Raw genomic sequence first — 22,267 nt, 5'->3', positions numbered from 1 at the left:
GGGAGGACAGACGGATCAACCGGAAGTCAAGGTCACGCGGTCAATCGCCCCGCGATTCATCGCCGTTATAAATAGATGCGGGCGTCCCGGTATGTGTATCTATACGTATTTGTACGTCACGTGCGGCAAATAATAGGTGAAATAGATGTTTCCAAGCATCAATCTATCTATTGAAATAATTTTTATCAAACACGTCTCTCCACATCTTTCAGATACACATACTTTTTTAATAATAAATTAATTATTACAAATATTATACATTTTTTGTCGAATCATATATGTAATATTATTGTATCTTGATATGTATCGTCTCCTGCAGCTCGAATGCTGCGAAAATGCTTCCATTAGAGTAATTAATCGATGGGAACCGCGTGGCCGCATTTCGTGTTTGTTTTTCAAGAATCACTTCGGACCAACCCTTTCAATTTTGTCCATTCCCTTCTCTTCTATTCCGTTCCCGCCTCTCTCTACTTCGACAAAGCTCGCACGCAGAATTTACCTGGTAATTTGCATACCATTAAAGCGACCACATCAGCCCGCGCCACATGATGGTGGCGTTCGGTTTGACATTATATCGCATGATGCAAAGGGTACCTCGACAATTCAATCATCTTGATTATCCACATTATTTTCCGTCCTATTTACGCCGTTTATCCGGAATGCGGCGTAAATAATCGCAACGAGAGAAAAGTGAGATGTATGATTATACAGGATGTTCAGATTTAACGATAACATTTTTCATCAATTTAAAAGCGATCAAATATTATGTTCATATTAATATCTATATCTCTCACTTATATATATATATATATATATATATATATATATATATATATATATATATATATATAGAAAGGGAAAAAGATAGAATAACTTTACACGGATATTTTAATTGTCTATAAAGATTAGTGAAATTTCACAAACATTTTGCAAAAATTAAAATATAAATTTATAAAGGAATTACGATTTATTAACGCGGATATCAAAGCCTGTATAAAAGTGAAATTTTCAATATATACCTCATGCGCAACAATCCGATATATATACAGTCAAAACGTTATTATTATCGTTTTGTTCTTGTTTTAATATTTATTGATATGTCATTATCGCAGAACGGAGATACAGACGCGCGCGTTTTTTTGGATCCGTTTTTGTCTTTTGGGGAAAGTGGTGGTCGATATCTGCGTCCGGTATTTCGAGGCGTCTCTCACCCTCGTTGCAGACACCACGGTGGAACCCCCAAAGATCGTTCGAGCAATGACCCCGAGATTATATATTCCGCCGGTGTGCAGGGTGGTGCTGCAGAAAGGACTTATGCCCTCCGAATTCGCTCAGCCTCAACATAACGTTGCGCGAGAAATTTTCTTCTTTTCTCTCGTATATTCGATCGATTTATTAATCATCTATGAAATATAATAATTATTTAATACATTTACAAAATAAAAAAGTTTAGCTTTATATATATATATATATATATATATATATATATATATATACACATATATATGATGTATAATAAATAATATATATATATTATTTCTCAGAATATATATGGAGAAAATTATCATTATTTACTGAATTTTTACTCTTATCTTTATCATTATCATTGAGCAATGCCTACTTGATTCCAAATTTTTTTTTTTCTATTTAGAAATCAATGCTTTCTTAATAAAAATTTAAAATAAATTTCCAAAGATAAGACGCAGATTAAGACAAAGATAAAGGTAAAGATAAGATACATTTGAAATCTTTTCCTCAAATTCTTGTGATCCATTTGAAATCTTTTCCTCGTATTTTTGTAAACCCTTGTTATTTATTGCCTACGTGTCATATCTCTAGAACAGAACTTAAGAAATCCACCGTTTTCAAAGATGCGTCGATGAAGGTGGTGCATTATCCGAGGTCTCGGAAAGGTTCTCTCGTCTGTAATAGACCGAAGGGAGAGTGACGCGCAAAGGGACGAAAAGACGAGAGCGGAGGATAGAGAGGTCGGGGTGAAAAGAGGGCGGAGGGGCAAAGAGAGAGAGAGAGAGAGAGAGAGAGAGAGAGAGAGAGAGAGAGAGAGAGAGAGAGAGAGAGAGAGAGAGAGAGAAGAGGACTCCGCGCGCTTCGTCGGGGTGGTTGCCCTCGTCTGCGCTTTGTGGGAAATGGCCGCTCAATAACGCGTAGGTCCTCCTCGTCCGCCCCTGCTCACCCTCCCTCGGCGAGGCAAGGGCCGATGCCCCAAAAGACAGCCGTCGAACTACCCTTGTCCTACCCATCCCGTTATCCCCTCGAAAAGGTCAAACCTTGCCCTTCCTCCTCTCATCCCTCTTCTTTGGCAGACGAAAACCTACGAGTTGCAGAAAGAGGACGCAAAGTGACGATTGGTCGAAATTGGTAAGAAAGGACTTTGTGGTTTGTTCTGAGGATTCGAGAGATCGGATTCTAACAATTTATTCTAAAAATTCTTGAGAAAAGTGTTTAGAATCTGTGAATAAATTTTGAAAAATTTGCAAAAGTGTTTCTCTGAATTCGCGTTAAAAACTTGTCATATCAAATATTATCAATGTATAAATATTAGCCCTTGATATCGAGTTCTTTTTTACAAATTGTGTTTAATTACATATAATAAATTTATCCCTCTTTAACTGAAAAATAAAATGTACAATTTTTTGTACATTATGTATGTAAACAAAACTAAAATATAATAAGTACATTCAAGAGATAGATTTTGCAAATAGAAAGATAGATCTTTTAAAATCGCATATTCTTAATGGCTTTAAGTAGTACAAGAAATTGTCAGTGTTACAAGACATAGCTGTAACTAAAAACTGAAAATTTTAGTCATCTCGGCGCAATGAGATGACTAAAATTTGAGAATAAGTTTGGAGAAGAATCATTAAAAAAAATTATAAGTTTTGCAAAATTAAATAAAAAGTACAAATTAACATATTAATGACAGACGTTTTTGATCTTAGTTATTTCGTCTCGACTTAGTTTATCGCTAATACACCCCGACAAGTGTGTACTTTGATTAAAATATTTCCTAAATCCGAGCACACACATGTTGCAATTTTTCACGAATCGAAGGACGAGACGTTATCGCGGGCCAATTTTCAGTGGAGGACGGGTTTTCCCATGTTTTTTCCCCCTTTTTTTTTTGTCTCCGACAAGTTCGCCGACTCGAGATCGATGAGTGCCTAACCCATCGCGCGCGAAAACAAGAGGGGTAGAAAGAGGAGAAAGAGAGTTAGATAGAGAAATAGAGAGAGAGAGAGAGAGAGAGAGAGGAAGGGAAAGGGAAAGGGAAACGGATCACGGTGTGTATCGATCTCGCCCCTAGGGACTCGCGGCAGGATTAGGACGTCACGGTAGCCACCCACGACGAGGCGGCGAGTGCAGGAGCGGCGCGAGGACCTCGCATGGCCCTTGGCAACCGGTTGCCAGGAATCGCGCGAGCACCTCTCCTCGCCACCTCCGCGTCTCGTCTCATCACTCGTCGTTCGTCTCTCGCTTCGCTTCGCCTAGCTTCATCTCGCTCGCCGCCAAAGAGCCGCATCGCGTCGATAAAGCATCCTCGCGAACGAATCGACGATCCTCATTGCGCGAAAAGAGCGGACGGATCGAGGAAAATCTGCGGGAAGAATACATTATTAACGCGTGTATTATATTGAACGCCCTGCGATTGAATAACGAGCGGCACAAACTTGTATCTGTATAAGCGGAGCAATTTGTAAAAGCGCGCATAGAGTATTTATTATAGATATAGATATATGATCTCGCGTGTATGAATGTAGATTTTTGCAGATAGTAAATAAACATTATTCTTAAAGAATTTCGGGGGAAAAACAAAATTTAAAAACGAATTGTAAATTGAAATAAATTAAGATCAAGATTCTGATCTTTTCAATATTTGAAAAGTAAAGATTGACTGCAAAATTATTAAATATTTTTATTATTAATTTCTATATCTATTTGTTGATTGTTTTAATTATAAAGAAGCAATTAAAAATATATATAAAATTGTATAAAATTATATATAAAATTATATATAAAATTGAATAAACTTAATGAAATACCTGATATTTTCTATTTGTTCCATCCAAAAATGGGTCTTTTAATTCATCTATGTTTTAAGTCAGCTTCTCAGCTAAATCTAATTAATACCCACAAAATTGATTTTTCCAGAAATAGTCGATTGAAGGCAGATCGTATGTAAAAATGTGGACTAGATGCATGTGGACTAGATGCATATCGGATTCATGTTTCTGAAAAGAAATGTATAGTTAGCTATACATATAGATTCGTTATTTAAATGTAACATCTTTTGTTCATTCTTCTATTATATATATTAATTTAAAAATGTACCAAAGAATATTCTCAAAAGAAAAAAAAAATTATATATTCAGATATCATATTTGAATCTACTATTTTATTATATATTTAAACAAAAGCCCAATGAGTAGACAATATTTTTTAAGTGTCTTTTTAATATTTATTGTCCATTAATTATATGTTATATAATTAATTGTACAATAAATATTAAATTGTTAAAATATTGTAAAAATAAAATATTCATTTAATGTTTATTAATTATTTATTTTACATAAAATATTTATTTGAAGTAACAAGTGTTATTTACATAAACATTTTTTTAATGACTGAAAAGGGGACTTAACCCATTATTTTAATGTTTATAAAAATGTTTTTCAAAAATTTTCAAAGATATTGTCTGTTCACTGGGTGCTGTTGCATCTTCAGCATCTCAAAATTTCGCGTACACAACTCGATGTTGAAAGAATTAAGTCCACGCCTGCAAAAATCGTCGCGGATTCAAAGTGCGTGGGTCGCGAGATTCGCCCCTGCGACATCAAGCATCCAATGACGTAACTCGCGGCCACCCCCGCGACCTGCACCCCCTCGCCGCGTCACACCCATCCCGCGCTTCCGCATACCATGCGCGCATACATACCCTCAACCTAACCTATATCACTTTCTTAGGTCGTTGATCCTGATGCGGTCCCGCGCGCGCCATCGAACGCGCGTATTTTCGCGGTGTGTGATGTGTATTCTGAAAAAATAAATAAATAAATAAATAAATACCACTCAAAATATCCTGTCGCGGGATAAACTCGGAGTATAGGGGAAGGCGAGAGTTTCGCGCGTAAAATCTTTTCTTCCATTCGAAGCACTTTATGATGTGAAGTGCGCTCTTCACTCGCTTATGTCGTATATAAAAAAATATTTAGAGAAAGACAAAACGAGCATTATTCGTATATTTCACGTTAAGATATATAATGATGTCTGTTCTCCTGATAACATATTAAGATAAAAAAAAAGTTGAGAAATCGCTTAAATAAATCTTTTTCCTTTACTTGTGAACATTTTTTCAACTTGTCTTTTTTTTATTATATTTTAACGTTTATTTATATATCGATATATCTTATACAAGTGGTTTTTTTAAAACAGGTTTTTATTGCGTTTGATTATTTTGATGTAGTTTTAAAAATTTATCGTCATATAAAAATAATATGACATATATTAATGCAAAAGTTCAAAATTCTATGTATTTAAAATTTAAGAAACAACGCGAAATCGGTTGAAATACACAAAATCAATCGTCATAAGATATTATACGCAAAGAATTACATTTATTCAAAATTCGAAATATAATTTAAGAAATATAATTAATAATTAATATAATTAGTAAATATTTGTTTCTCTTAGAATCTCCAGAAATTAGCAACTTACTAAATTAAGAATTAAACGCTAAAACTGTGTAAAAATAATAGCTGGAACAAGCTTATGCTTTACAAAATGGCCGGAAAATTCGTGGCTCAGTAAACTCGCGAGAATATAGCGATTAATACAAGTCGATATATCGATGCAAGTCTAGTATAATCGATGTATATAATCGATATAAATGCAGTAACTTTATTATGGCTCTAAAATAAATATTATTATTTCATTCATCATCTTATTTTATAATTATTTCGCATATCATCTTTTTTTTTTTTCATTATTCTATCATTTTGCTTATATGTATACTTGACTGAATTAAACAGCTGTTTCTCTGAAAAGGGAATAACCTATAAAAAACAAGCAAAATAATTGTCGTATATAATGATGTGTTGATGAGTGATTAAGAAGGAAACTAATTCTGAGTGAATTTTAAGAAGGAAAATAATTCTCACGTGTAAAAAATAATTCTCTTGACATGTCAAAATCGCGACGACTCCAATATCATATGTAGTTGTCATTTCGCCGGCGCGGTTTGAACCTTGAAACATGGCTGAGGGATCGTTGTCGAACAGTGACAATCATGAAACGGGGAGACCACGTTTTGGAACGCGAAATTTACCCCTCGATGGAGACGTCTTCCAGCATAATGCATGGTACATTACAGCTCCACGTGTATGAGCGGCTGCACGTGACGTTTGATCTGACATTTGATCAAACACATGTGTATCCGGTCTAACCTGCGAAATTATAAAATAAAAAAAATTAATCGAACATTATCATACATGTTCTAACTATACACGCAGACTTTTGTTTCTTTCATTATATATGAATATTTTTCTCCTGTTCGATATTCTTTTTAAAGAGATTGGACTTGAAATTAGATTTTAAATACACTTACAAATAACATGCTGTAATGTAAAAATTAAAATTTCTTGGAATGAATGTTCTCGTATTAATACACAGTATTTTATATTTTATGCATTATAAATTATCTTTAAAGTAAAAATATAAAGCTATTTTAAGTTGTGAATATAAAGAGAATAGCTAAAGTGAATTCTAATGTGTGATAATTAATTTGCTTCACATATTTTGAATTTTGATTATTATTAATTCTATTTATTTTATTATTTCTTTTTTATTTATTATTAAATAAAGATAGTGTAAGAAGCCTTCAATTATTTTGTTCATTCAATATGCCTATTATTAAACGTTCTCATTAATTATTAAGAATTTGATACTCCAAAAGGGATAATGTTACGTGGGATGAGGAACAGGAAAAGTTGGCGCAACAGAAAGTGGATGAGAATTCTATTGTTACGATATCATATGAAGAATTCTTGAAATATGAAACTGAAGCAGACAAATATTGGGACAAATTTTATGGGATACACAACAACAAGTATGTTTTATCAATAAGTAAATCTAGGAAAATTTCTTTTTTTTTTATTTAATATATATAATAATTTATTTGATATTCCTTTATTAGATAATATTTATTAGGTAACATAATCATTGAATTGTTATACATGTTATTTTAGGAGTAAATTTCTAAAATTTGATACATTTATTTTAGATTTTTTAAAGACAGACATTGGTTACTGATTGAGTTTCCTGAATTGGCACCCAATACTGTAAAACAGAATATAGAAAGACCTATGAGGGCTGCACTTACCGACGAAGATAAAAGTCACGGAGACAAGCATATTAAAATCCTCAATTTGCCATGTAAAGATAGTTGTAGAATATTCGAAATAGGCTGTGGTGTAGGAAACACTGTATTTCCTATACTAATGTACAATACAGATCCAAAGTTATTTGTGTATTGCTGTGACTTTTCTATGAAAGCAATCGATATACTACAACAAAATCCCGCTTATGATGTAGATAGGTAAGGCAGCATTACAACAGCCTTAAAATTTTTACATTATACAACATATATTATTTGTACAATCTAAAATCTATGATTTTAGGTGTAAAGCATTTGTCCTTGATGTGACTCAAGAATCATGGACAACTCCTTTTGAGCCTGAAAGTTTAGACATTGTTATCCTTATATTTGTATTGTCTGCCATCCATCCTGATAAGTATGTTATTTTGTCATGTATTATTAATTCATTTCTTTTATTACATCTCATTTAATGTATCTATTATTTACATCAATTTTTTTATATAATGCTTACCTTATACATATATATCTATTACATTTTATTTTAGCTTTTTTATAATTGTTTATTTTTATATAAATTTAATTTATATTTTTTGTTATACTTTTACATACAAGTATCTCTATAATGTTTTGTTATTTTTATATAGTTGTATCTTGTATACTTTATATTAAAATCATTCTTATATTCAAAAAAAGCACACACGTTAATATATTGCTTTATATTGTTTTGTAGAATGCAACATGTTGTGCAGCAAATACACAAGTACTTAAAGCCAGGTGGAATAGTTTTGTTTCGCGATTACGGCAGATATGATTTGGCACAATTGAGATTTAAGAAGGGTAATTGTCTCGACAAAAACTTCTATGTGCGTGGAGACGGCACCAAAGTGTACTTTTTCCTACATGGTAATATTTTCTAGAAATTTTGATATTTTTTTTTTTAATGTTGCAGACTTACTATCATAATTTAATTGTTACTTTTGTATGGCAAAACTTTATGCATTATATTTCAAATTATAATGTATGTTTCTTGCCTATTAAACTATTAGTACCTAAAGTCTGATTTTTCTTGCAAATTATTCATTAATCATTCATTACATAAAAATATTGGTTGTTCCAGAGGAAATTAGAAAGTTATTTACCAGTAATGGCTTCATTGAAGAACAAAACTTTGTGGACAGAAGGCTGCAAGTTAATAGGGGTAAACAATTGCGAATGTACAGAGTATGGGTGCAGGCGAAATATCGGAAGGTACCGTCGTAGAAATTGTGTAATGCAATTTATCAAGATTCCCACAAACATAGATTTACGACGTAGAAATCTGGAAATACAATGTAATTGGATAAAAATATATTTTTATATTGCTCTTGCGCGTTTTTATTGCTCAATGTATATTAAAAATTGATTTTTATTTATTTAAATGTAATTCTCAAATCTGAATATGCAATATATATAATATTCATGTATTAATATATGTCATGATATAACCGTGTTGCATTGGTGATGACAAAAAATTTCACTCTTAAAATATAAGCAACAAATCAACAAATATCTATTTTAGAATTGATATTAATTATAATATTCTAAGATTTCTATTTTTCACATACAAGGTTCAACATAAAAACAATATTTTTAAAATTAAATTAAATTAAAATTTTCCACAATACATGGTTAATTAGAATTAATGAGGAAATTAAAATATTTTATCAGTTTTACGATTCATGCAAATTATACAAATATGCGCGATAAACCTACAGTCTATTTTTATCCATCGCGCCGATTGAAAGTAAGAAGGAAGTAAGGAATGTGGATTGGATGTAATAGAATTGTTAATATCAAAATAATTTAATTGCACAATTCAAATAGTCAAGATTTGGACATGCCTTTGCTTGTCTGTCACAGATTCCATTCTAACAGTGCGTTGTTCTTTTCCTAAAATTATAACATAACTGTCATAAAAATCCATGAACAATGAGAATATGTCGCAGCCAAATTACGATCGAGAAAAACTTCACAAGTATTATTTACATTTATCTAAATATCAGGTTGGTTCAGAAAAACTGCGTCACATTTTTTTCTAGTAAGTTTTTAAGCAAAAATTAAAGGTAATTGATCTGAATTTTTAAAAAGAAAAAGTTTAAGGAAGGAATACTTTTAATTAAAATGCTTCTCACTAATAACAATTTTTAAAAAATTTTATGTAATTTTGATTTTTCAAGAGGCATTTCAAATATGATGGAGTTTTGTGTCACCAACCGAATATTAATTTGTGATATATATGTATTAGAAATATATTCATAATATAAATTGACCGTGAAGAAGACAAACTATATTATTTAAAAAATATGACGAACATGAAAAATTCGAGATTGGTTACAACAAAATGGCGTGATTGAAATGATATAATGGAGATGCGGAGAATAAAAACTTTAGTGTGCAATCTTCTCGATTTTTGTACATGATTAATATCTAATTAATATATATATAATATATAATTGGACGAATGTTACGTAAAAATGATAGTTTATCCGAAAAATTAAAAAAAAAATAAGCTTTACTTACACATTGCTAAATTAGCAAAAAGCCACGCATTGTACAAATCTTAAAACAATTACTCGTGATAGAGTTAACCCATTTTTATGTAATTTTGTTTCATATATCGGATTGCCTTTAATGTTAAATAGAAAACTTTGTGCTGGGTTAAGATTAAATGACAAAATTTTTTTTTGAGAGAGATAAAAGAGAAGTTTCTACTTTCGATCTCTTGTGCATTTTAAATTGATCTATCGTCATTAAATATCTTATCAATGCTTCTGTTTAAAATCACTGGCCGTTATTGGTCGATGTCATTTAATAAGAAAAGATGGAAACCGATCATGCAGTGTTCGGTTTTCCATACATATGACAATGATCGCTATATTCATCTCTATAACGTGACAATAGGGATAAGATCATTTTTCGTGTTTTTTACAGAAATAGTAACAGATCTTATCCTTTACAATACGTAATCAAAGTTTGATCCCTAAGTGCGACGAATATCAAGCCTGTTATTCTCGTAATAATCGATTATGATGATAGATCAGAGCGATAGTATTCCGTCAACTCGGGATTTGTCTCATAACGCACTACAATACTTGTAATGCTAGACGATGTCTAGTGACAAAAAGGAACTTGTCATTCAACTTAATCAATGATTAATTTTTATCAGATCTCTTTTTTTATAATTTGTTACTAATAAATTTACTTATAATTATATATAGTATACATTTTTAAGTAGAAATAAAAAAATTTAGTATAAAAATGCGATAAGATAATAATTTGCAAGATCCAGTCTAGATATTTAAATACAACATATTTTACATAAATCATATCTAAAATGAACCTTACAAACTATGCTTCATTTTTCAAATTGATATAATAATAGCTCTATTATTCAACATATATTATTATTATATCTCTGTGTTAAGATTATATTGGCATTATATGCATTCTAGAAATAAATTGTAAGAACTGTTAATATACTCATCTTAAGATGAAAGAAAGTCATATCTGATTTGGAGACATCAAGAAATTAAAAAAAAAACTCAGAAATTACCTTTTTACACAATGATGCTCTGCATTAACACTTGATAAACTGTTAAAATATTTCCCGCAGTATTTCGGGTATTTATTCTTGAAAAGACACTTTGTGTTTTCTAGTCACGATCTAGTATTACAAATCTCTTGATTTCACGAAACACACGAACCTGATGCGAATAAATAAACTTCGCAATGAGTGAATGCCGATGAATTCGTTGTCCATGCATGTCGTTGATGTGACAACGAAGGAGATTAAGAAAACACAACGATTAATTCTCGACGGGACGACAAGTCGCGTCGAATGCGACTATCGAGTTTACTTTGAAAATATAAGAGGAGAAGTCCGCACGCGCGGAAATCCTAAGTCGGATTAGAGTTTGGATAGTAGTTGGTTACGTGTTGCGCGCATCTAAAAGTATCACGCGGGGTCACGCGACCGGAGCCGTGCTGGAAGCAGCTTCCTCAATGCTCGTCTCAGTCGGTCTGTGAGATAGTTGATATGCCCGCGCCTTCTCTTCCCAGAGCTTTCCGCCAGCCAACACCCTAAAAGACAAGAAATTAAATAAATAAATCAAATATTATAAACAATCTCTACATAAAATAATATATACATAAATGTAACAATCGAAAACAAAGAAAACTTAGCACTTGAATAATCATTTTAAAATTATTTAATATTATAGATTTATTATTAAGATTATTTATATAAATAATAATCGGCGAAAACTGTTTTTGAGTGTGAACTGTATGTACGCTATAATGTGAGAATTTTTTAAATTACTTTCTTAAATAATTACAATCCTTTGTTTCAAATTAATTCAAATTAATTTCAAATTCAAATTAATTTTTAAAATTCAAATTAATTTACTAGAACTACAACTGTACAATAATATACATCAATGTTATATTAGTATGCCAAATTAATTGTGTCCCATTTCGGTTCGGTTTTGATTGGCTGCACATGGTTTGAATACTGCTCGTGATAGCAATTCTGTACACGATAACTGTAACAACCGTATACTATAACAAATGAACACGTACCGTCTGGTGTTGTCGCTAACTAAACTATCCGGCGCGCCGTAGACAGGCGGATTTGCGTAAGGATCGTAACCAAGCACGGAGAGCATCGGCGCGATGTCGGCCATCTCTCTCACTACATCCTCGGGAATGTTACCGACCCATTTGGTAAGCGCCGCCAGATTCACGGGCTTTATAATTTGATCCGATGATCTCTCGACCCTGTTGAACGTGATGTTAATGTTATCTACGTGAAACGCTCATTTTATTGCTTTTATTAACTTTGTTATATTATTTTAATGTGTATGTTAACGATGCATCATTGCATTACGATATTACTTCAACATTAATAATACGAACGATTATTAATTCGTTCGAGTTTTGGCGTTAATGATGCAAAACATTATGCCATTACATATTTTAACATTAATTAATATGTAATTTTATCATCATATGACATTATTTTAATGCATGTATTCATTAATGCTAAGATATATTATAAATATTGTTTGTAAGTTGAGAGGATGCATCTCTCTTTCTCTTCTTTTTTCTCTCTCTTTTTTTTCTATTTTTCTTACTTGCTCAGAGGCACTCCGCCGGGTTTGTTGATAAATTCTTCGTGATGCATGACAGACTCGTTCCACGGTACGTCCAAATAATTTAATATCTTCTTCATCCATTGACGTGGATGCAGCACCAGCTGTTCGTAAGGGACCATCAAGCATCTCTCCGGGCCTAGCTCCTTGCACTGGCCATACATTACGGAAATTGCGTGATTCCATCTGATGAGAGACTGCCGGTAGGACGATAAATCGAACCCCGTTATCGTGACCTGCGAAAGGAGAGAAGATGCTACTTGTAGAATGATCGTATCGAATTGCATTGCTCTATATATCTCGCGTCTATGTGTACTTATAACTAAAAATATGTGTATAAAAAAAATGCTGAAAAAAGAGAAGCTGTTAAAAACATTAAGTTCCTTAATTAATAATAAAAAAAAAAAAAATAATAATAACTACGTTTGAAATAGAATTCGAAGTAGAAAAATGACAAAATTTTCGCGGTAACTTGATATAAATCTTAAGAACTAACATATGAAGCAGGATTTTCTCACCTTCCTGGATATGATGGAATGCACGGTGGCGCGTCCGTCGCGTACCATGAATATAAATTTGGCGTTTGGGAAGAGCTCGAGGATATACGAGCCCATCTTTAGGGTAAGTGGGTCCTTGTTGCACAATCTCGGCGCCGGCTCGGCGTGTCGCGCTATTATCTCCAGACAGAAGGCCGCTATCGCGCTGTCTATCACCTGAAAAAAAGCAACAGTCTTGACATTCTGAAATACCATCGGGAGAAAACTCGACGCACCTTTCCTCTCCATTTTACGCATATAAAAAATGCATACTTTGAAATGAAATGAAAATTCTAAATGTAATTAATACTTAAGTATTTTAATATAATTGCTTATTCTTGAGAGGTGAACGAAGTTATTGCTACACAAGATCTATGTTAGCTTGTGGACTAATACGATCAGCTTAAAATTCTGCAGAAGTAAGGTTTACAATTTTGCGCCATGGTAAAATACAATTATTCAAACTATATACATAAATCTCATACTTTTACTTAGTTTTGGCGGCTAAGAGGAGGGAGAGGACGTTTAAACATCGGGGCAAATTTAAATAAAACGCAAGTATCCCGCACTATTTACGGTGAAAAGTTTCCGGTTTCCCGTCCCACATTTTTCGAGAGTATTAGAGAAGTAGTATCGTACTCTCGATAAATACGGAGGAAGGTTGAAAACTCTCCCCACCCGAGTTCTTTTTTTCGTCAGACGATACATTATTCAAATCTGTCCCAGTATTGAAATATATACTCTTTGTCTCTGTCTTTTTTTTTTTGCTTGTAACTTGGCGTCATTATTTTTCAGAATATACACACACATATATACTTACTTCTTTCGAGATTCCCGCCTCGGTAAGCCGTACGTTCTCCTTCTCGGATTTAGACCAGTGCATCTTCATCTGGAGAATCCGCGGTATGACTCTGGTCTCTTGCCCGCACCTTGAATAAAGTATGTAATTTTTTTTTTTGTAAATGGCCTATCTTTTAAAATATTGTTCTAAAAAACATTATTGTCTAAGTAACAATAATAATACTCACCTCACGTCAGGATGGGCGTCCAGCATGGCACGCATCAAGGTCGTACCCGATCGTGGTACACCGCCGATGAAGATGAGCGGCATGTAACGATCGTACGTGTACGTCTTGCGATCGAACGGCCCGATCACGTATTTCTGTTCGATAAAAATTTAACAGTAAAATATACAGTGTATAAAAATTAATAAAATACTATGTGAAAATTCACGTCACATTCCTATCATCATTATTTGTTTGGTAAAAATGCAATAAATTAAAAAAATAGTTTATCGAAAATCATTAATTCAGAACAATATCAAATAGTTTTACAACTACCTTAGATACTATTAAAATATTCTGTTTAAGCAAATTCTGCTTTGAAAAATTGAACGAAAGATTACAAGAAGATTTTTCTCTTTGTTACATTTATTTACGATAAATCTTTTATTTTCGAATCATTTTTAAATAATAAAATCTATAAAAAATAAATAAAATCAAAATTAAAAAAATTTCGTACAAAACTTTTACATCTAACAATATTTCTTTTGTTTTATTTAGTTACGTACATAAGTAAGTGGGATGTAAACTCTAACTCGTTCGTCCCGGTATTTTACCGGTAACTACCTTAACGCAATTAAAGTAAGTCTACAAGAAAATTAATAAAAGCATCTCTCTCCGAGTCGACGGCGGAAGTAGATCGAGAAGACGCGGAGTAGTTGGTTCGAAAGAAAGTTAGACTCGTCAGTGTATCGACTTTGTCGGTGGAATTAACTTGGAGTTGAACTATTCTTCAAGAACGCCGGATATCCCTTCGTCTACGTCCGGTGCTGCTTGGCATTGGTTAAGCCTAAGATGAAGCTTCATCCCGTTCGTTAATACAGCGTCCGACAATTAAATTCGCGTAGTCATATTTCTCCTTCTTCCCAATTAAATGCCGAAAGCGCGGCAAGATACGCGATTAATCTTTCATCTCTACGTTACATCCCACCATTATATTTCATTTAATGTAATAAAACTCGCGTGTATGTAATAATCTTTAATTTAATAGCATGACAAAGCACCATATGGAGAATTTTTTAATGATATTTTGAGAGACTAAAAAATCATTATCATGTTTCCTTGTTAAATGATTCTTGGAAAAATTATAAAAATGTTTATTAAGTTTTGAAAAGAAAAAAGTTTTTTTGATTAATATAATGAATGTGCAGAAAGCTACTTTTTAAAAACATTTTTCATAGAGCGTATTCGAATTTGAATCAGTTTCGTCTAATAAACTTGATTGTTGAGCCGCGTATCATTCATTATCAGTAAACTCGCTCGAGTGATTAAAATTCGATATTCGTGCGAAACAGACCTCTCAACAAGCTCGGCGCAATTAATACTTTGACAGCCATTAATTGCCGATTAATAATGTATAGGCTTCACCATGAGACTCGAGCCGTGATAATGTATCGCGCTCATATTATATTATCGTTATTATTATTTAGATTAATTATTATTGTTATTATCGCGTCGAGAGAAAGCGAGAATTATCTCCCTTTTGCAAAATGAATAATTAAAATTTCTCGTTTTAACAGAGAGAGAATAGTCTGACAAAAGTATGCAGCACAGTATTAATTAAATATTTTAATTATATATTTAACATTTCTTTATAAATTTTTCCTTACATTACATATTTAATAAAATTTAATTTTTATTTAATAAAAAAATATCTTTTATTTATATGTAAATATTTATTATTAAGAAACAGACGCGATTTTTATGTCAAATAGTAGATTACAGTATGGCTGAAACACTCACCTCTTTGCCAACCATCACGGCCGCGGGTATGTACCTGGTGGAGCCGCAAATAATGCCCAGCTGATAAAGGGCAAACAGGAGGAGAAGGCCAACCAAGCAAGCGATGGGCCCTTTCCGGCCGCTGCGGCTCGACAGGAACAACATGTCACCCGCCGTGTTAAAAATCGCCTCTCATCAGGTGCTCCGTGAATAATTTACTACCTCATTGTATCTGCAAAACGCAATCAAGTATTTTTTAATTTCTTTTTATATCAAATAGATTTTTCTCAGATGTATATAAAATTTCAGAAAAATCGCGATTTATTTAAATATAAAATTAAAGTTTGCTTTCCCAAGTGTTTTGATGATCTTAAAAAGATCTTAAGAAAATTAAAAACCTAATCTATATATCCATATATATTCAGACAGACGGATTAATCTTTGATCTTTTTTTGTAGGATTTTCACAAAATTTTTTTTCTGAGAAAAATAATATATTTATCGCACAAAATGTCAATCTTAAGATATTCTGGCATTTAATTAGGATTGGAATTAAAATAATTTTTTTGGAAAAATTCATCCATCGTCGACAATTTTTGCTGATCCATTCTGTGAGAAGATCGTAAAAGATTAAGTTCCGATCACTTTTTGAATCGGAGATTTCGAGGGCAAAGGAAATCGAAGGGCAGGGAGGCGAGGAGATTTCGAAAGTCAGTTTCCGAAATACGCTGCGCTCTCGTCAGAGGATCGCATCTTCGGGAAAATGTCTCTATCTAGACGTAAAATATACGCGCGTTTTACAGCGGCCTTTTCTCTCCACTTTTCTTCTCCCCGATCGCTCTTCCGGTTCCCATGAATCTTGTTCGGTTCTTCCGGATGTGCGCTGTCGATATTGTTTTCACGCACGGTACTTTAAGCCCGGTATTTGTCTAACATGTCGAGTTGTCGTCGTAAAATTGATATCCGCGCAACGCCATGAGGCGCAAAGAAAGAGATAAATAGAAATAGAAGGAGAGAGAGAGAGAGACAAAGAGATCATCAACAAAGAGATCGATGTTAAGGATGCGTCTTGCACGCAAAAATTATTATTGCTCTTCAATATCTGAACGACAAATATTCCAAAAAATGGGTATCCCGTCATTCAATTATATGCTAATGAATCGATACAAGTGATCTGTGCATTAAAAATCACTCTGTACCTACCTGGATAGCGCGAAATAAATTTTAAATTTTGGAAAAACAAATACTTCCGAAAAGTGTCAAATGTCAAATGAAATGAAGCACCCTGTACAAATTGACAGTTCGGTTAGACAATCATTAAAGATGAGTAATAGACGATTATAATTTTTTTTTTCAAATCATTTAGAGAGAATCATGGCTCAGATTAAGCGTCAGATTGTTAAGCGTGAATTTTTATCTGTTTAAACATCATTTTTCAAGGACAAAAAAATCGTGACTTTTTTTAATGTCCACAGGAAAAAACGGCCTGTAATATTTCCTATAAATCAGAGATAGCCGGAAAAGTCCAGTGAGTGGAAAAAATGGTAAATTCCGGTTTTTATTGTCCCGAACTTTATCCAATGAAATAAACTGACAAAGGGGCTATTTTAAAAAATCACAACTTTTCGGGGAAGATATAAATGTTATTAAATTTTTTATATTAATTTTTTATTTACTAAGAAAAATGTAATAGTAACAGAATTGAACATTTTTATGTAAATCTGGTTTTATATAAATGATTTTAATATAAATCTGGTTCGTTTTATTATTCAGCATTTTCTAATAAAAGAACTAATTTATTTGCTATATTGATATTTAATCTATTACGGATTTTATATTTTTGGATAAAGCTTAAATTAGAAAATACTCTCTCAATTGACGAAAACAAAGATAAAAAGATTTTTTATTGATGTTACATTTTTAATAAAAGCGACTAGTTTTCGATTTTTCCGGAAAATATCGGTTGTCACCATTGGCACGAATTTTATCCAAAAAAATGTAGAAATTTGCCTACCATAAATCTCATTCCCGATATTATTTCAATAACAATATCTTAAAAATCAAAATTACAGCATATGCTAGATTGACGTCTAGAGCATCTCTTATATTGCTCCACAAGGATATTGAAAGTCGAGAAAGAGAGAGAGAGAGAGAGAGAGAGAGAGAGAGAGAGAGAAAAAGAGAGCACCATATTACACATTTTTTTTTTTTCAACTTTACGTAATTGTATTCCGCGTTTGCCTGTCGACGCGTAAGTTTAATGAAAGTTCGACGTGGCTTAGTGACGTCCGGTACCTTTAAACCGATACCCCATTATAATCGACGTCGCTTGACTGACGCGCTAACGAGAACGAACGATCCTTGGAGGGGGGGAGGGTAAAGGGTGGTTCTCAGTTAAGTTTCTAGGAAAGTTATCGATTTGTCCCGAATCGTTCGAATTATCCTACCTTGTATTGTGCAACGCGTTGTTCAACGAAGTCGGAATCGCGAAAGAAGATGTTGAATCCCGAGATGTATCGATTTATATTGCGATTTATTAAAAAAAAAGAGATACTTGTAAGAATGTAATATTATTGTTTTGATGAAAAAAATTGGGAGACGGTACTATAAAAAAATAAGTAACGACAAATAAGTAGTTGTAAATGTGTGACTGTATATATAACGATTTAAAAAGAATTAATTAGCAAGTCGAAAAATAATAAAAATACACTAAATATTTTGCGGTGAAAATTTAATTATTTTTTTCAATATAATAATAAAATGTCATATTCTTATTTTATATTAAACTCTTGCTCGTAATCACGAAGGTCTGAATCCGTCCTTCCAGGAATATCGGGGGCAGTTCGAGTTATTATTACAAGGCCGCAGTACATTTCCATGATGGAGTTCCAATTTTGTTGAACTAGTAATTTCAAACAACACGCAACAACATAGAGAGTTAGAGTAAAAGAGGGGAGGGAGGAGGGAGGGGACATGGCGATCTTCGTTCTGCAGCCGCGTGGCGAATTTAGCCAAAAGTTACGATGCCCATCAAATATTTGAAATTCAACCTTTCGCGTGTATAATCACAAACGGTCCATTTCCATCAAGCTCATCCATCGCGGCCGGGCTCCGCTTCGCTCGCTCGACCAATTTAAACTTTAATCGCGAAAACTGCGGAACAATAGCGAACGCCGCGTGCGAATCAGATGCGGACAAAAGATATTTATTATACATGGACTTGGGTTTGGAAAAAGTAGAAAACGCATGGCGTTCTCTCTTTCATCCGAAACTACGCGATACCAACGATAACGATGATAATAAGCGGAAATCACAACGCCCCAGACGAATCTGAAAAGAAGATAGGAAAAGAAAACAAGATGAAAATTGTGCAAATTAGAAACTTGCACATTGCATTCCTCATCATTTTATTTCGCTTACAAAGCTTAAAGCAAGCTAGGTTTTGAATTTTGGCTTTCTCATAGAAAAAGATATCTCAGAAAGTTTTGCGAAAGTTGCAGCGTATATAGACATTTCTCAAAAATTCAACATTTTATAAAAAATGAACTTTTCATCTCATCAAATTCAATATCCATTTATGCTTCAATAATATTTTATTCATGTAAAAAAAAAAATTTAATTCGATATCTAAAAATTTGCGGAAATTAGAGCATGTATAGACATTTCATAAAATTCAAAATTTTATAAAAAATAAATCCTTTATCGATCCTCGTCAAATTCAATATTAATCAAACTTTAGTAATAATTTATTTATTTAAAAAAATTTGACACGATATCTAAAAAATTGCAGAAGTTATAGAACGTTTACAAACATTTCTCAAAATTTTATAAAAAGTGAATTCTTCCATCCGATTCTCGCTAAATTCAATACCAACAAATCTTTAATAATACTCTATTTATTTAAAAAAATTTAATCCGATATCTCAAAACTTGCGAAAATTAGAGATTGTACAATGTACATACACACACACACATACATATAGACATTTTTCAAAAATATGATTTTTCGACATTTTGAAACACGTTCTAAACATATTGGCACATAGAAAACTGGAAAAAAAAATTTTGCCGCGCAAACAGAGCTTCCTCTACGCAGCAAGCAAAAAAAGCGGAAAAAAAATTGGACCGAAATTTCTGACAACAATTTTCGCGATCATGATATTTCGTGTAAAATTTGATTCCATATCTACTAGGATTCATGATTTTATCATTCCGGACAATTGATATTCATCGCCCCGCGTAGTAACAAAATTGTGTGATATGTAATAATGATATATAATTTTAATAATAATAATAATAATAACAATAATAATAATAATAATGACACTCCCCGTCCATCCTGCAGATTGGAAAACCGCCGAGTAAACCCGACGGGCAAATTGGAGAATAATAACAATTATTATTGTTATGCGATAGTAATAACAAAATAAAACAAGAGAGTTTGTAATACCCATGCTTGTGTACGCTGGAACCGTTATTGTTGTTTACAATGTTTATCTCAAATTCCATCGAGAATATTTTTATCATGCATCATCGAATGTTCTAGTTTGCATTTTTGACGTGCCCCTTTAAATATTTTAACGCGTTCAATATTAAATTTCCGTAAAAAAAAAAAATAAAATAAAAAAAATAAAAAAAAAGAATTACATAGTACAATACGGGAAATGTTAACGGATGAGCTTCTTGATGCAATTTCATTCTCGATTAAATATATATCTTCGCCTCATTTCACTTCTACCGTTCATTATCACATAGATGAGACTCTATCTGTTAGGTGAACTCGTGGTTTATCGAGATTCCGCTTTGTTCTCCGCTATCGCTATCGAGGGGGGTCAATCGAGGTGATTGCAATTCAGCTAGCGAAAATTCTAAAACCGCAGAGGCGGTCAAGCTTACTTAGCGCGACGATGGCGGTTATTTTTTTCGTCTTTCATCTCGCAACAAAATTTCCTTATTACGTTGCTTTTGAAAAGGGCCGACCAACTGAGAAGCCGCATTACAATATTAATGATGCGGCGGCGGTAAAAAAATTTGTGAAAACTGACGGCTTCTCGTAGCGAGCAACGCTTGCCCTGCCAACGCATTTCGCATGCGGTGAATATTAATAAAGATATTTAACACCGAGAAAATTAGGAAGCACGAAAGACAAGGTTTTTTCATCACATTTTTTTGATAACAAAAGTAATTTAAATAATAAATAAAATATATTTTTATATTTGTTATAAAATTAAATTTTATTAATAAATTTATTTCATATTTATATTTAATTTGCATTAAAATTTTTCTTTTTATTAATTAATTTATATTTTCATTTTTGACAAAGAGCGCAGGTTTGTAAATTCACCGAATAATAATAACTCGATAATGACACTCGGATTACGCGTTGAAATTGTATTCTCTGCTCGGCTCTCTTTTAATGGCGGCAACTATGTGTTTTATATTTATTATGAAAATAAAAATTTTATTTATTAATTTATTTTTGTTTTAGAAAAAGTCAGAGAGTGCAAAGAGGTGCGCAGGTTCGTAAGCTCGTAGCAAACGACAATAACTCGCTGGCGGCACTCGGATTACGCGTTGAAATTGTATTCCCTGGTTCGGTAATCTTTTAATAGCGGCAACTGTGTGTCGGGAAACGAGGCGGCGTACCTCTCGGAAACCAGGCATTGGGAAACGCAAACGCAACATCACATCGATGCGTATCGTCACGTCGCGCGCGTGAGCTTCCTGCTAATTGAGAGACCGCCCAAACTCGCGATCTAAACCGCATCGAATCGAAAGTTAAACAAATGTCGAATCTAATTTCGTCACGCGTCAAAGCTCAAACCGGGGTATTTGTTGTATATAGTATGAGTGTCCCAAAATTTGCCGGAGAACTTGACGTTTGTTTCTCAATAGTAATAATTATCGAGGGTATCTAAAAAATTTAGTAGATTATTCTTTGCCTTTCTCAATATGACATCTCTATAAAATTTTTATAATTTTGCTTCCTCATAAAAGAAGTTTTGTTTTCGTGACAACATTTTTTTTTTGAGTTTTTAATACCATTGTGTTTAAAAAAAATCCTCCAAAACGTCGGAAAATTATATTTTTTTTAAATTTATGTATGTGTGTATGTATATATGTACGTATGTATGTACAGAATATACATTTTACAACCTCTAATTTCTGCAATTTTTAAGATATCCGGCTAGATTTCAAAATATAAATTTTTTAATATAATTTTATAATATGATACAATAATATAATTTAATATAATTTAATATAATTTAATATAAAATAAAATAAAATAAAATATAATATAATGTAATATAATATAATGTAATAATATAACATATAACTTGCACAATAATTTGCACAATTGTCATCT

General features: G+C 32.6%; 2 protein-coding genes and 1 long non-coding RNA gene across 4 annotated transcripts in view; 1 reads left to right on the top strand and 2 right to left on the bottom strand.

The window, feature by feature from the left end:
• Positions 1-1,564: 1,564 nt before the first annotated feature.
• On the bottom strand, positions 1,565-6,300 carry LOC126854571 (uncharacterized). Its single transcript, XR_007688123.1, has 4 exons — positions 6,177-6,300; positions 4,955-5,053; positions 4,062-4,250; positions 1,565-3,616 (listed from the first exon to the last, which is right to left on the bottom strand). It is a non-coding gene; the product is annotated as an uncharacterized LOC126854571 (long non-coding RNA).
• LOC126854567 (tRNA N(3)-methylcytidine methyltransferase METTL2) lies at positions 5,925-8,756 on the top strand. Its single transcript, XM_050601449.1, has 6 exons — positions 5,925-6,377; positions 6,971-7,123; positions 7,298-7,612; positions 7,695-7,808; positions 8,124-8,296; positions 8,511-8,756. Exons 1-6 carry the CDS (start codon positions 6,271-6,273, stop codon positions 8,651-8,653), a joined length of 1,005 nt encoding a protein of 334 aa, XP_050457406.1. The 5' UTR covers positions 5,925-6,270; the 3' UTR covers positions 8,654-8,756.
• Positions 8,757-9,216: 460 nt separating this feature from the next.
• The window catches only part of LOC126854565 (protein-tyrosine sulfotransferase), a 79,439-nt gene continuing 66,388 nt past the window's right edge, over positions 9,217-22,267 (bottom strand). For both annotated transcript variants that reach the window (XM_050601446.1, XM_050601445.1), the window contains 7 exons: positions 15,923-16,133; positions 14,147-14,280; positions 13,939-14,047; positions 13,101-13,295; positions 12,565-12,818; positions 12,011-12,208; positions 9,217-11,512 (listed from right to left, as the gene is read on the bottom strand). In XM_050601446.1, the coding sequence (XP_050457403.1) occupies positions 11,398-11,512; positions 12,011-12,208; positions 12,565-12,818; positions 13,101-13,295; positions 13,939-14,047; positions 14,147-14,280; positions 15,923-16,066 (1,149 nt within the window). In that variant the 5' untranslated portion in view covers positions 16,067-16,133 and the 3' untranslated portion in view covers positions 9,217-11,397. The remainder of the gene's footprint in view (positions 11,513-12,010; positions 12,209-12,564; positions 12,819-13,100; positions 13,296-13,938; positions 14,048-14,146; positions 14,281-15,922; positions 16,134-22,267) is intronic.

This window comes from Cataglyphis hispanica, chromosome 14 (genome assembly GCF_021464435.1).
Source record: "Cataglyphis hispanica isolate Lineage 1 chromosome 14, ULB_Chis1_1.0, whole genome shotgun sequence".
Classification (NCBI taxonomy): Eukaryota; Metazoa; Arthropoda; class Insecta; order Hymenoptera; family Formicidae; genus Cataglyphis; species Cataglyphis hispanica.
This window is presented reverse-complemented; position numbering and strand designations above follow the sequence as displayed.

What these genes read in the sequence shown, in the direction of transcription:
- LOC126854567 (XM_050601449.1), top strand. Translation starts at nt 6,271, where the DNA reads ATGGCTGAGGGATCGTTGTCGAACAGTGACAATCATGAAACGGGGAGA. An exon ending in CCCGCTTATGATGTAGATAG is followed by an intron (nt 7,613 to 7,694) that starts GTAAGGCAGCAT and finishes CTATGATTTTAG; the next exon opens with GTGTAAAGCATTTGTCCTTG. An exon ending in TCTGCCATCCATCCTGATAA is followed by an intron (nt 7,809 to 8,123) that starts GTATGTTATTTT and finishes ATTGTTTTGTAG; the next exon opens with AATGCAACATGTTGTGCAGC.